Source organism: Pungitius pungitius, chromosome 2 (assembly GCF_949316345.1).
Source record: "Pungitius pungitius chromosome 2, fPunPun2.1, whole genome shotgun sequence".
Classification (NCBI taxonomy): domain Eukaryota; kingdom Metazoa; phylum Chordata; class Actinopteri; order Perciformes; family Gasterosteidae; genus Pungitius; species Pungitius pungitius.
This window is the reverse complement of record NC_084901.1, coordinates 29,132,682-29,146,825: the sequence shown is the minus strand read 5'-3', so window position 1 is coordinate 29,146,825 and position 14,144 is coordinate 29,132,682. Positions and strand designations below refer to the sequence as shown.

The 14,144-nt window shown below is 45.8% G+C and overlaps 1 protein-coding gene across 2 annotated transcripts in view; it reads left to right on the top strand.

The window, feature by feature from the left end:
* The window catches only part of nrg2b (neuregulin 2b), a 55,003-nt gene that overhangs the window by 39,602 nt on the left and 1,257 nt on the right, over positions 1 to 14,144 (top strand). For both annotated transcript variants that reach the window (XM_037462686.2, XM_037462685.2), the window contains 5 exons: positions 738 to 840; positions 1,428 to 1,554; positions 2,566 to 2,693; positions 3,545 to 3,754; positions 4,453 to 4,636. In XM_037462686.2, the coding sequence (XP_037318583.2) occupies positions 738 to 840; positions 1,428 to 1,554; positions 2,566 to 2,693; positions 3,545 to 3,754; positions 4,453 to 4,636 (752 nt within the window). The remainder of the gene's footprint in view (positions 1 to 737; positions 841 to 1,427; positions 1,555 to 2,565; positions 2,694 to 3,544; positions 3,755 to 4,452; positions 4,637 to 14,144) is intronic.

The window sequence follows — 14,144 nt, the reverse complement described above, 5'->3', positions numbered from 1 at the left end:
GCCTCCAACTTATCCAGTAAAAACAGTTTCAACTCATCATACGCATCCAGCGTTTTCCAAATGAAGCTGCATTAACCTCGTTTCACTGTCTTATAATAACGCAGAATATTTGAATTGGAGTTAGTTTACAGTCACAAGGCAAAAGTCCTCTGTGAACGTGAGCTTTGTGAATTCTGAACTTTCATACTCTCAGGCCGATGCGGTGTCAACGCTTTGAACAAAAAACTGCTTTCCTTCTTTTTTTTTTTCCAAGACGACTTGTCTCTCCATGATTCCATCCACACAGGCATGCATTCAGATCCCCCCCCCCCCCAGTGCCTTCCGCAGCATCACATCCCCATAACCACTGTCAAATCATGTGTGTAGGAACAGTCTGTGTCGGGATGCTCTGCTTTCATCGTTACATCCACGAGCTTGTCGAGTTACCCCTGCGCTGTGTTAGTAGTAGTGCTGTTTGACTGAAGTACAGTTAAAACTGAAAGGCATGCGACATTATACTTGTTTCATATGCAGCACAGGGAATAGGATGGCAGCAGATAATAGGTAGAAAACTTTCTGTAGCTTCCATCAATGAAGTAGTGCTCATGCTGTTTTGTGTGTGTGTGTGTGTGTGTGTGTGTGTGTGTGTGTGTGTGTGTGTGTGTGTGTGTGTGTGTGTGCGTGTTCTTGTCTGTCTGCAAACCGTGGATGTGTGCAAACACGTGCGTGTGTGTATGTGCGCGTGTTTCCGTCCACAGAGGCCGAGGAGCTCTATCAGAGGCGGGTGCTGACGATCACAGGCATATGCGTGGCGCTGCTGGTGGTTGGCATCGTTTGTGTGGTGGCCTACTGCAAAACCAAGTACGTGTCTTTGAAGGGAACATACATTTAATCAGAGATTAACCCGACTGAAAAAAATAATTCTGACAGTGCACTACCCACCCCCTCTCCTCGGGAGTGATATGTTGTTATGTTCTGCATTAATGGGAGCATGAAATAGTTCTTTTTAACCTCAATCCGGTCACTGACGCTTGGCTGTGGCAAGGTGAAGCTCGACCAGTTTACATACAGCTAGCTTTTCTAATGAAGTGCTCCAAAGGATCACATGCAAATGTTGTAATGGGGGAGTAAAGAAGAAAGATTTCCAGACCAATGACCTACATGTCCTTGAAGTGTGGGAGGAAGCCGTAGTACCTCGGAAGGAAACCCCGCAGGCATGGGGAGAAAATGAGAACATGCCAAGCGGTGAGGGGACAGTGGTAATAAACACCAGCATAATATAAAAGAGGAAAAACATGCTATTAGCAAGTAGCTGTATAGTGGAAGCTAAGAAGAGACAAAGATGGAAGGGATTGAAGAGCAAGTTAGCCAGATCTCAATGATTGTTCCCTCAACACCCCCCCCCCCCACACACACACACACACACCCCCTGCACCCTCCCCCCTCAGGAAGCAGAGGAAGAAGATGCACAGTCACCAGAACCAGAACCAAAACCAGAATCAGAACCAGTGTGTAGAGCAACCCAACGGACCCAAGCACCCCGGGCCCGGCCCAGAGGAGATCCCCATGCTTGATGTGAGTAGAGTGCAGGCACACAGCAGACCACACACAGGTCGTCCTGAGGTGAAGCCGCCTCAGGCGCCTCATGCTGAGAGGCAACCGGTCACTACTGACAGGGTCAACCTTTTCTCAGAGAAAGAGCTGCTCAGAAGCCAGAAATAAATAAACTAATCACCAATTTAAAAATACGCAACAGGGTTGACTGATTAGATTGCATATCCAAAAACTTCTGAAAAGTTACTCAGTTACTGTTTTATAAGGCTTTATTGCATTTCCTGTAAGAAAGCCTCACTGTGCTGTGATTACATCCGTTAGTTAAGCTCAGACTGTGGCAAAGCGGATGTGGTATCAGTGGGGCTTCTGGGAGCCAACAAAAGCAATAAAACAGTAAAACAAAGCGATATATTCACAATGATCTACTAGCTACTAATCAAGATGCAGACAAGTCACATTTTGTAATCTCCAGATTGATTTTGCTTTCTTACTAGAATTGCTGCTGGAATGAAGCCAGATTTGCTTTTGAACAAATATAACAATCTTTAAATAGGATTTTTTTTTTTTGGACACGCTCATTCAAGCTAAAGGAGTGAGTGATGGAAGAAGACGCCAGCTTCACCCGGGCAGACTGCACAGGAAGCCCACAAAGCGTCACCTTGTTCATATCTCCTTAGATGGTAGACTTTATGTACCTTTGCCATTTAACTCCACAAGATGGTTGTTTTAGCCTTCAGAAGTATTTGTGTGAATAAAGCTATGATCCACTGACAACTTTGGTTACTATGGGGACACGAGACTCGTCAACTTCATAGAGGGAAACACCTACTATTCTCCTGGAGACTAAATGTGCATGAGTCAGTATAAAATAACAAGAGGTGATGATGACTTACAGGTTAAAAAATGTGTGCAGGAAAATCATGTCATTATTAGATATCATTTTAAATGGATGTGTACTCAATCGTTGTTACAGTGTAATCTATTTAAAAAATGTACGACAAATTGTTTTGTGTGTGCGTGTGTGTGTTGCAGTACATCTCCAAGAGCGTCCCAACGACAGAGTGTGTCATCAGCCACGGCGCCGAGGGCGCGGGCAACTACGCAGGCAGCCGGATGTCTACCCGCTCCCACCACTCCACCACTGCCTCGCACGCTTCCAGGTACAGCTGCAACACACACCGATGCGTTAAGTCAATGTAATGCAGAGTTTGCAGTCTGTGCACAAATGAATGCCGCTGCTTCTCAAGGCCAACGGGAATTTCCCCTGTTGTGTTTCCCGGCTGCTGGGTTGAGTGATGGGGGGGGGGGTATAAAGACAAGGCAATGCGTCCTGGTACATTTTGGCCCTGCCGAAATGGAGCAGAGTGGGACAAATCAGCTTTTTAGGTCAGTATAGAATGCATTTAGGGATTTATTGCTACAAATGACTATATTTCATATCCTGATCGAACTGCCATATAAAGGGTTTATATATATTTTTACAGGGACCATTTTATTAGAAAGTATCTCAAGTGGGAGCCGTTGGCACTGCTGGCTTTGGATCGTCCACAGGAACGTTGTTTCAAGTTTTTTAGTTTTTGACATAAATATTAATTCAGGTTTCACCACTGGAGGGCATAATATTGACTTTACAGACTTATTGCAATGCACTTAGACATACTGTATGAACCTATGGCTAACATGTTGGTCCAAAAGACTCATATGGCAACACACAGAGCAACGTACGCCTCCCATTGGTCGAACACTGAATGACATCCAGCCTTTGGGCTGGTTTATGCTCCGCAGTCACCAGCCACCTGTTCATTAATTAATCCACGCTGGGCGAGCAGTGTTTAATCAGATTGAGTGGCTGACTGTTAATTGTCAATAGGTGTCAAAATAATCACTTAATTGTGCTTTGATGGAGCGTGCATGGGAACATTTTCAGTCTCTTCTGCCATCATTCCGTTCTCCTCCTCGGTAGCGCTGCTGTAACCTTTCAAACGTGTTCTCCTAACACCCACACCTGCAGACACGAGGAGCAGACGTGGAGCATGGAGCGAACGGAGAGCATGAACTCAGACTGCCAGTCAGGTGGGCTGTCCAGCTCTGTGGGAACCAGTAAGTGCAGCAGCCCGGCATGCATGGCGAGGAGGGCTGCCCACTGGACGGACATGTCCGGAGCGGGGATGCAGTACGGGGACTCCTACGACTCTCTAAGAGACTCGCCTCACAGCGACAGGTAGGTGGTGTAGACCTGTGTGTGTTTGTGTATGTGTGTGCTTGGTGTGGGTATTTAACACTGTCTCTGTCTATAACTATCCAACACTTTTACTGTATTATGAATTTCACACCATCCTCCCTTTGGCGACACCATTTGTCACTAATTTGTTAGGAAATTTGTCAACGTTTTTACTTTTGTTTTGTTGCTGTTGTGCTCCTTTTATCATTTCATTACAATTTAATGCTATTAATATTGCTATATTAACATGTTTGTGGCATAACTGTGCTATAACGAAGCCCAGTGAGGTGCAGCAGTCATACACTGGTATTCTTGGATGGAGAGGGTGGGTGGAGAGGTGGCCTAGCAGATAACACTGTCGGCAAAAAGGTCAACAGGTGTTTCTGTTTGGGGTTTCTATATTTCCAACCACGTCCAAAGAGTGGCAGGTTAAGTGGACTAGAAACACCAAAGGGTCTGCAGGCGTGAGCCCCCGCTTCTTGCCTCTTGCATCCTGCGTAGACTGCAGCCCCCACGGTAAGTGGTTCGGGAAAACCGACGGATGGCACTCGCTGACAGAAATGGCGCTGAGTGTGTGTTTTTTTTTTTTTTACAACAGAGAAGTGCATCTGAACCACTCGGCCCCATCACCCAGCCACACACGCTCCTGTAACCCAGTCAGAGCCCTCGGTAATCTGCCCCTGTCTTTTCCCGCTCAGGTATGTGTCGGCGCTGACCACGCCAGCGCGCCTCTCTCCGGTGGAGTTCCACTACCCCCCGCTGCCGCCACAGGTGCCCACCTTTCAGATCACCTCGCCCAACACAAGCCACGCACTCTCCCTGCCCCCAGCCGCAGCCGCCTACCACAAGGAGGACGACCAGCCGCTGCTACGATGCCCCGATGTGCGTATGCTGGTGTAGTCCACAAACACTACTGGTGGGGGTGGTGAACAAAGGCTGTCAGTCAGAGGATTCAAAGGAAGGGCGGCTCAGCCACATTGGGGGGGGGGGGGGTGGAATGTCTGCGCGGCAATTTGTTTTGGGGCCCGTTTGGGCCCGCGGATATTCATTGTTTCTAAGAGTTCATAAAACTCTGTAGTTTTGTAGTTTATGGTAACACAAGAGACGGTATTTCAGCGTCATGGTGAAATAATACAATTAACTTTGACTTGACCTAAAAAATATCATGAAAAAATCTAATTTTAGGCGATGGCTTGTAGTAGCCTAGGCCTGACGACAAATTCCCTCCTATTTCAAAGTAAAGTGGTACAGTAGAAGATTTCCTTCTCAACATCGCTTTTACCAGCATTAGCTGAATATAATTTAGTCGATAGTATTAATATTTAGTCGTTATTTATTGTATTTGCTCGTTCACACTCTTGCTCACGAGAGACAGTTTTTAACAAAATAGCTAATTAGCTAGCTTAGTATTAACATGGCCCACTACAATATTCCCCTTCCTTTGCCTCAAGTATGTTAGCAAAGTAACCAAAATGTAAGCAAATTGTTAATGTTACAGGTCTCAGGATGAGAGAGCCTGATGACAGACTTGTGCCTGAGGAAAGTAGAAATAAATTACACCAGCAGACGTGTGGCTTCTTCTATCAGCGTCTCCTCAAGCAATGATATTTATTTCACCATTGAAGTGAAAGCAAGCATATACAAATGTCTACATTTTCGCCTGACAACATACTTCAAAGATACAAACAATACAAATTCACAGACCAAACCATAGAGGCTTGCATTAATACTCTGGATTAAATCCGTACTTTTGGTCCAAATAACCGTGACTTTGGCAAGGTGCCCACACTACTGTGGTGTATGTGAGAAGGACGCCATTGAAGATGGCGGCGCTGCTTCTGATACAGCAAACGGCTAACACTTGCTAACAAACATTTTAAATACATTTTGCAGTCAAATGAATTAGCATATGAAATCTGAGTCAACCTAACATCACATCACATAACAAAACATAACAAATTGATTGGTTTGATTACAAAGGAAAAGTATAGCGTTTACGAGCCAGATAGAACAAGGAGGTAAACAGGGCTACTATCATTCTAGCTAGCTCTCGACAGTGGGTCCTTCTTAACAACGTAGCGTTAGCTACTGAATAAAACCAAATTGTCCCTAAGAATTGCAGGTGGTTAATGTCGAACTTCTAAAAGTTGTTTACCCATATTGGTAAGTGCACTTTACTGGTTACTGACCTGAGGAAAGTAGAAATAAATTACACCAGCAGACGTGTGGCTTCTTCTATCAGCGTCTCCTCAAGCAATGAGACGCTGCACGCACAAATACAGAGTTAGGACCCCGAGGCGAAGCCACAACGCTGCACTGCCACCTACTGGGCATAGATAGCGCCACACACAATGACGAAACGTTCATTTAAATGAATAAGAATTAAACCCAAATGTGACCATACACCGTGTGTGCGTCACACGCTCCCGGACAAAATAGAATTGGCTCCTGACATCATAAAAGGAAACTTATTCAAACACTATGACATAACCTTCGTGTTCTTATAATCAATTTAACATTCAATATAGTTTGTATAAATTTACCGTGTTTTGAGCAGATCAAAGTGTGTGTGTGTGTGTGTTCAGTGTGGGTAAACAGGCACAGGGTAAGGCACCACTGGTGTGCAGGGCATGGCCTGGTATGTCACTGCCTGATGAGGCATTCGGTAGGGTGCTTGATAACAGGTTGGACAGGGTTCCGGTTGCGACATGAGACATGGCGACATTCCCCAAACGGGCATTGGCTGTCCCCATACACTGTTTACGGAGCTGTGTGGGTAGTATGATGGTTGACCCAAGGATTCATATGTCAACATCCGTGTTGGCTTTCGGTCTCGTGTGGACCTTCTAACTTGTTCACTCTCTTTGTCCACCGCTCCAGAGGTGACAGGTCCTTCACGTTCATTTGGACTGGGCCTAGTTCCCTCATTGTCTTCTCCCAGTTGTGCTTGGCCTACGAGTAGATCATCTCTGTTTTGCACTTCTGGTTCATCCTGCCTCAATTCCCTTTCAGGCATGACAACATCAGGGTTTTCTTGTCTGTCATCTCTGGCAGGTCTTGTTTTCCTATTAGCCTCCTTTGTCAGTAAGATGACTCTGGATTGTTCAGTCAGTTCTGAATGTTCTGTTGGACTGGGGGCTGTATTTTCCCACCTTTGAAGAGCAGGACTCACTACTCTCATTTCAGTTTCCGTTTGTCTTGGGACCCTCAACCAGTACTGAACCCTTGGGGTATCCTCGTCTGTGTCTGAGGAATCACTGTTCTGAGATAGATCACCCTGGTTTTGTGTCCTTGCAGGTCTGCTTTGTACCCTTCGCTCTGTGGGTTGTGTGGTCTTTGTCTGTGGGGGTAGGTCAACAGGTAAGTCGTTTACAACATGCAGGAGGTTTCTGTGAAGAGTCCGTACTCTGTTCCCACCTGTCTCTGGGGAGACCTTGTAGACAGGGTTGTCATTCACTTGTTCCCGAACGACATACACTGTCTGCTCCCAATAGGACCGTAACTTCCCTGGACCACCTCTCTCACCCAGGTTCCGGACCAAGACTCTGTCACCAGGCTGCAGAACAACTCCTTTCAGGTGCCGATCATAATACCTCTTGCCTCTCGCGCTTGATTGTTGACTATTCTGGGAGGCAACTCGATAGGCTTCTCTCATCCGTTTTGCCCATTTCTCTGCATAACCTCTGGGTGAATCCATTTCCTCTTCTGTGGACAGCCCAAATAATAAGTCAACAGGTAGGCGTGGATGACGTCCATACAATAAGTAGTGTGGTGAAAACCCTGTGGCTTCATGTTTGGTGCAATTATACGCGTGCACAATCTGTGGTAGGTGTTCTTTCCAATTGCTCTTCTCTTTCTCTTCAAGGGTTCTTAGCATCTGGAGCAGGGTTCGATTTAAACGTTCCGCTGGATTACCTTGAGGATGGTATGGTGTTGTCCTGGAGTGGCTAACTCCGGTTAGTTGTTGGAGAGTTTTGAATAGTTCATTTTCAAACTCTCTGCCTTGGTCATGGTGAAGCTTAGCTGGGTATCCAAACCGGGGAATAAAGTCGTTGAAAATCCTTTCTGCAGCTGTTCTTCCGGACTTGTTTCTCGTTGGATACGCTTGGGCAAATCTGGTGAAATGGTCTATTACAACTAAGATATATTCATAACCACCCTTGCTTGTCTCTAAATGCATGTAGTCGATGGAGACCAGTTCCAGTGGTGAAGTGCTGGTGATACTTCCCATTGGTGCTCTGATGTGAACGACAGGTTTCTTCTTTTTGATACAGGGACATCTTCTGGTCACATAAGCTTCAATGTCTCGTTTCATAAATGGCCAATAAAACCTCTCTCTCGCCAAGGTAAGAACTCTCTCAGTTCCTACGTGACCCATGTCATCATGGAGGTGTTTAAGAGCCAATGAGTGGTATCTTGTTGGGAGAACGAGTTGTTGTCGCTGCGTTGTCTGTCTGTACAGCAGTTGGTTCTTGATGTGGAGTTTCCCCCATTCATGCATAAGTTTTCGGAGCGTCCCTGTCGCTCCCTGCCGATCTTCGTTTGACAAGGCTCTCTTTGTTTCCTTTAGTCTTATTATTGCCCCAATTGATGGGTCTTCCCTTTGAGCCTTGACCAGTTCATCATGGTTAATAGTAGGCAGATGTCCCACCTCATGAGAATCTGGACCTTGTGCAAGATTTAGCGTTGCCACATAAGCAATGTCTTGTTTCTCTGCAGCCTGACTACCTTCCCATGTTGCAAGTATAGTTTCTCTGGACAATTCCTTGGTGCATTCCACCATACACCTGTCAATGTCCAGGGGTAGACGGGAAAGGGTGTCAGCGTCAACATTGCTCTTCCCTGGTCGGTACCTGATATCAAATCGGAAGTCTGCAAGTTCACCTACCCATCGGTGACCAACAGCATTTAGTTTGGCTGTGCTCATGACATATGTCAGTGGGTTATTGTCTGTGTAGATGGTAAAGTGGGGTGCATAAAACAGATAGTCCCTGAATTTCTCACAAACAGCCCATTTCAAAGCGAGGAACTCAAGCTTTCCCGAGTGAAGCCTGTAGTTCTTCTCGGCTGGAGACAAAGTCCTTGAACCATAGGCGATGACTCTCAGTCTTCCTTCCTGACGTTGGTACAGTACCGCACCTAAGCCTTGCTCTGAAGCATCAGTGTGCACGGTGAAGGGCAGGTCAAAGTCCGGGTATGCGAGTACAGGTGGGCTGGTAAGTGTGTCGATGAGCTGTTGGAGGATACCTTGATGCTCTATTGTCCACTGCACTGGGGACCTTGATGAGAGCTGAGCACCCTTCCCTCTTTTCAGGATTCTTGGTGGGTTTTCTTCTGTATTTCTTTTCACCTGTAGCAATTCATAGATGGGCTTGGCAATGCGAGAGAAGTTTTGGATATATGTCCTATAATAACTGAGGAATCCAAGCAGCTTCCTGACATCTCCTACTGTGCTGGGTGTCTTTTCCCTCAAAGCTGAAACAGCATTTAGGTCCTTTGGATCTATCCGTACTCCCTCTGCAGAGACCAGCCTTCCAACATACCTGACTTCATGTTTAAACAAATCACATTTTGTTGGTCTGAGCTTCACACCATGGCGCTGCAGGGCTCTCAGAACCCGCCTTACCCCTTCGATGTGATCCTCAAAGGATTTTCCATAACAAAGTACATCGTCCAGGTAGGGGATACAGCACTCATCCCGCAGGCTGTCAAGCATCTCTTCCATGCTTCTCTGAAAGGCAGCTGGAGCATTAGAGAGGCCAAATGGGATCCTCACCCATTCATATAGGCCCCACGGTGTGACAAATGCTGTCATATGACGGGACCCCTCAGCGATGTAGCCTTGGTGGTAGGCTTTTCCTTGGTCCAGAATGGTGAACCAGCTGTGACCTCCAAGGGTGTTAATTAGGTCTTGAATGCGAGGTAAGGGGTGCCGGTCCGGCACAGTCTTTTTGTTGAGAAGTCTGTAGTCAATACACAATCTGAGTGTTCCATCCTTTTTTCGGACACAGACCACTGGAGCAGCAAATGGAGATTTTGACTTTATTATCCATCCCTTAGCAAGCAGAACCTGAACATATTCCTTTACCTCCTTGTAGAGTGGCTTGGGGATTGATGTATAAGTCCGCTGGACAGGAATATCATCCATAAGGTTGATGCTCATTTGGAGACTAGGAATGCATCCAATGTCGTCATCATCCCGAGCAAAAGCTCCAGATTCTTCATACAGCAGTTGGTGGACTTCTTTCTGTTGCTTCTCTGTGAGGTGGCTTATGTCAACAGGAGGGTGCCAAAGTGGGACTGGGCTGTCATTGTTCATTTGAGTAGCCGGTGCAGAGTCGGTAATATGTACTACATCTTCCCGTTTCTCGTGACTCTCTGACTCTGCGACTTCTGTTATTCTTTCAACAAGCTCAATACTGCCAATAATAGTCTTACAGGGTAGTGTCACATCCTGCTCTGTGTGGTTTCCTATCGGTACTTCAACATAGGGCCTGTCAGACTGATGGATTTTCACGAGTCCCACACCTATGTCTAGTCTCTCTAATGGTAGACTGTTGAATTTGGGTTCAAATAACACCAATGAGTCAGGGGAGTGGAAATTGTCTGGGACTTGACATTTGACATAGGCAACTTCTCCAGGGCGGATGAAAGCCCCTTTCAGACCTACTTTCACAGTAGTCCTTTCTTCCTCTAGGTTTTGCGTCTGCACAAAACTCACTATGGCTTCAGCTTTAACACTGTCAATCTCCATGGCTCCAGCAAGGAGATTAGTGAGGATAGACAGGACTTTAGGTCTACTCTGTTGCCCCATGATCAATTCTTGAATTACATTAAATCCAATCAATGGCCTTTCAATCTTTAAACGACTTACTAGGAAGGGTACTCGAATAGAGAGGTCTGGGTCATCATTACCTTGCAGGTTAACTATTACCTCAACCCATCCGTCGTAGGGTACTTCATCTCCTGTAATAGCTAACACGTCCAGTTCCTTGTCAATGAGTTCACTGAGGGGTCGAATATTCTGAGAGGGCAAATATTTATCTTTCCAGGTTCGGTCAAGGATACTCACATTTGCTCCAGTGTCTAGCAGAACCGTGACAGCATAGCCCGCCAGGCTGCATCTTAGTAGGGACCTGCGTCCAATCAGTGGAGCTACTTTGTCTGTGACCGGCTGTGTTTCGTTGGACAGGTGAGGTGAGTTGGCTGAAGTGACATCGACGGTTTCAGACAGCAGAACCTCACTGTTATGGGACTTCTTCATGAATGCAGTCACAGATCGTCCCTCTTCCATGACCGAGGCCCGTTTCCCGGCGGCTTTGGTTTCTTCAGGCAACCTACAGCACGGTGACCTTCACCTCCACAAACAAAACAGTGGCTACAGTTAGGTAGACCTTGTTCTACACACGGAGGGCATCCAAAGGGTCTCCTTCTCTGTGACATAGCTTTGTCAGTGGGGTACTTATATGCAGGAGAGTAAGCCCGTTCAGCCGCCTGGGTTTGCATTCTAAGTTGTTTCAATGAATCAATGGTCTGGTTTAAGGCATCGACCTGGGCTGTTAGCTTCTGAATAGTCTTGTCTTTGTTTTCAGTTTCAGTACTTCTGTCATCTCTATTTGTCTTTTCTGGTTCAGCATGAGTACTGTGAGCCTGAGTCACTTTACGGATGGAGCTGCGACCCAGCCTGCGCCTCCTTTCACTTTCTTCGTTGGTAGTTCTGATTACTTGCCTCAGCAGGGATTCATCTGACACGTTGGAGTCAGACAGAAGAGGTTTTAGATCTCGCCTCACATCCTCATGTTTCTCTCCCAGACCTTGGTAGATGGTGTTAAGGAACACACACTGTACTGTTGATGCATCATACTTAACCACAGAGTTAGATTGCCTGGATGTGAACATTATCTTCTGCTTTAGCCCAATTGTCCTGTATAAAAACTGCTGAGGTGTCTCATGTTCATGTTGCTTTGCACACATCAGTTCTTGGAATAGCTCTGTGCTTCCCCTCTCGCCAAGATGAGATTGGAGGAAACTCTTCAGCTCTGTGACCGTCATTTCCTCTTTGTTTGTGAGCATGTCTCTGAAGTTGCCAGATTTGATGATACGCAAAACTCCTCTGATGATCTCATTGTCTGTGTATCGCTCCCTCAGTCCCTCATCCACTTGTTTGCAGATGCTGTTATAGCTCACGTCTGATGCAGTGTCCCCGATCTGCCCTCCATGTATTTTAAATTCCCTACGTTGTAGTAGCGGGATATCCCTTAAAGCTATCATGGTTTCCCCTGCGTGAGTGGGCTGCTCCGTTCTGAACTGAGGCATGTAGTGAGGTGAGTGATCAATGTGTAGCCTACTGGTTTGGGTTGGCTGTCTCTCGGTGCTGGAGTTAGGTACGCTTGGTGGTGGGTGGACTGTGTTTTGGCTACCAGGCTGGTTACAGTCCCTCAAACTAAGTATTTGTTTGCCTGCAGTGTGTGTGTTAAATGGGACATTTAACTGCAGGAGTTTGTTATACATCTCCTCATAACTGGACAGTAACTTCTGCATATCAGGTTCACGGGTCTCAGCATTAGCCGTGGCTGTATCAGTTGGTATGTGTCCACTACGTGTGCCACTGTTTGCTGTGGTCCCTTCATTTAATCCAGAATAGTCATTAGCAGTAGTTCTGTCAATAGACAGTGAATGCATCATGGTTGGGATGTTTGCCTTCCCCTCAATGTTTAACTGTTGAGTCTCTGGACTCTTGCTATGGTCTTCAATGATCTCATCTACTTTATCTTTCAGATCCAATAACCATGAAATTCCCTCATCTTCTAACATCAACAGGGAGTTACTAGACATGTAAGCAGACAAATATTCAAAACAACTCTCCTCATCATTTTCGTTTAACTCATCTGCTTCAAGCTCATCAACTGGCCCGATGCTTTGGGTGAGCTGGAAGATCTCTTCAGTTGTCAGGCTGTGTAGTCCTTTCTTTATTGTCCAAACAAGCCTCTTTCTCTCGTTGTCAGACATGTCGCACGTTGTCACCGCCCTGGGACTGTTGAGTTGTACCCTCTTGGCTTGGATTCCACTACTCTGGTTCCCTCACCCTGGCAGTCACTCACTCACAGTGCCCCTCGCTCCGGCAACGTGTCGTCACTCTGGTTCATGGATCACTGGATCAGCAGTCAGACCCTCGTAGCACTGCCGATCCCGGACGAGCCCCCAAAGATCTGTTACAGGTCTCAGGATGAGAGAGCCTGATGACAGACTTGTGCCTGAGGAAAGTAGAAATAAATTACACCAGCAGACGTGTGGCTTCTTCTATCAGCGTCTCCTCAAGCAATGATATTTATTTCACCATTGAAGTGAAAGCAAGCATATACAAATGTCTACATTTTCGCCTGACAACATACTTCAAAGATACAAACAATACAAATTCACAGACCAAACCATAGAGGCTTGCATTAATACTCTGGATTAAATCCGTACTTTTGGTCCAAATAACCGTGACTTTGGCAAGGTGCCCACACTACTGTGGTGTATGTGAGAAGGACGCCATTGAAGATGGCGGCGCTGCTTCTGATACAGCAAACGGCTAACACTTGCTAACAAACATTTTAAATACATTTTGCAGTCAAATGAATTAGCATATGAAATCTGAGTCAACCTAACATCACATCACATAACAAAACATAACAAATTGATTGGTTTGATTACAAAGGAAAAGTATAGCGTTTACGAGCCAGATAGAACAAGGAGGTAAACAGGGCTACTATCATTCTAGCTAGCTCTCGACAGTGGGTCCTTCTTAACAACGTAGCGTTAGCTACTGAATAAAACCAAATTGTCCCTAAGAATTGCAGGTGGTTAATGTCGAACTTCTAAAAGTTGTTTACCCATATTGGTAAGTGCACTTTACTGGTTACTGACCTGAGGAAAGTAGAAATAAATTACACCAGCAGACGTGTGGCTTCTTCTATCAGCGTCTCCTCAAGCAATGAGACGCTGCACGCACAAATACAGAGTTAGGACCCCGAGGCGAAGCCACAACGCTGCACTGCCACCTACTGGGCATAGATAGCGCCACACACAATGACGAAACGTTCATTTAAATGAATAAGAATTAAACCCAAATGTGACCATACACCGTGTGTGCGTCACATTAACAAACACAGACACATTTGTGATGTCACTCTGTGATGTCACTCTGTGATGTCACTCTGTGATGTCACTCTGTGACTAACTCCGTTCATCATTTGCTTTGAGCTAAACTCCTTGTTAGCTAATGTGAGTGTTAATGTTAAGAAACACATGATGAGGCTGCATAGAACATACAAACCAGAACCCACAAATATAAGTAGCTTGTTAGACCTTGTCCATGTGAGAAACAATAGTTTAATTTAATTAAATT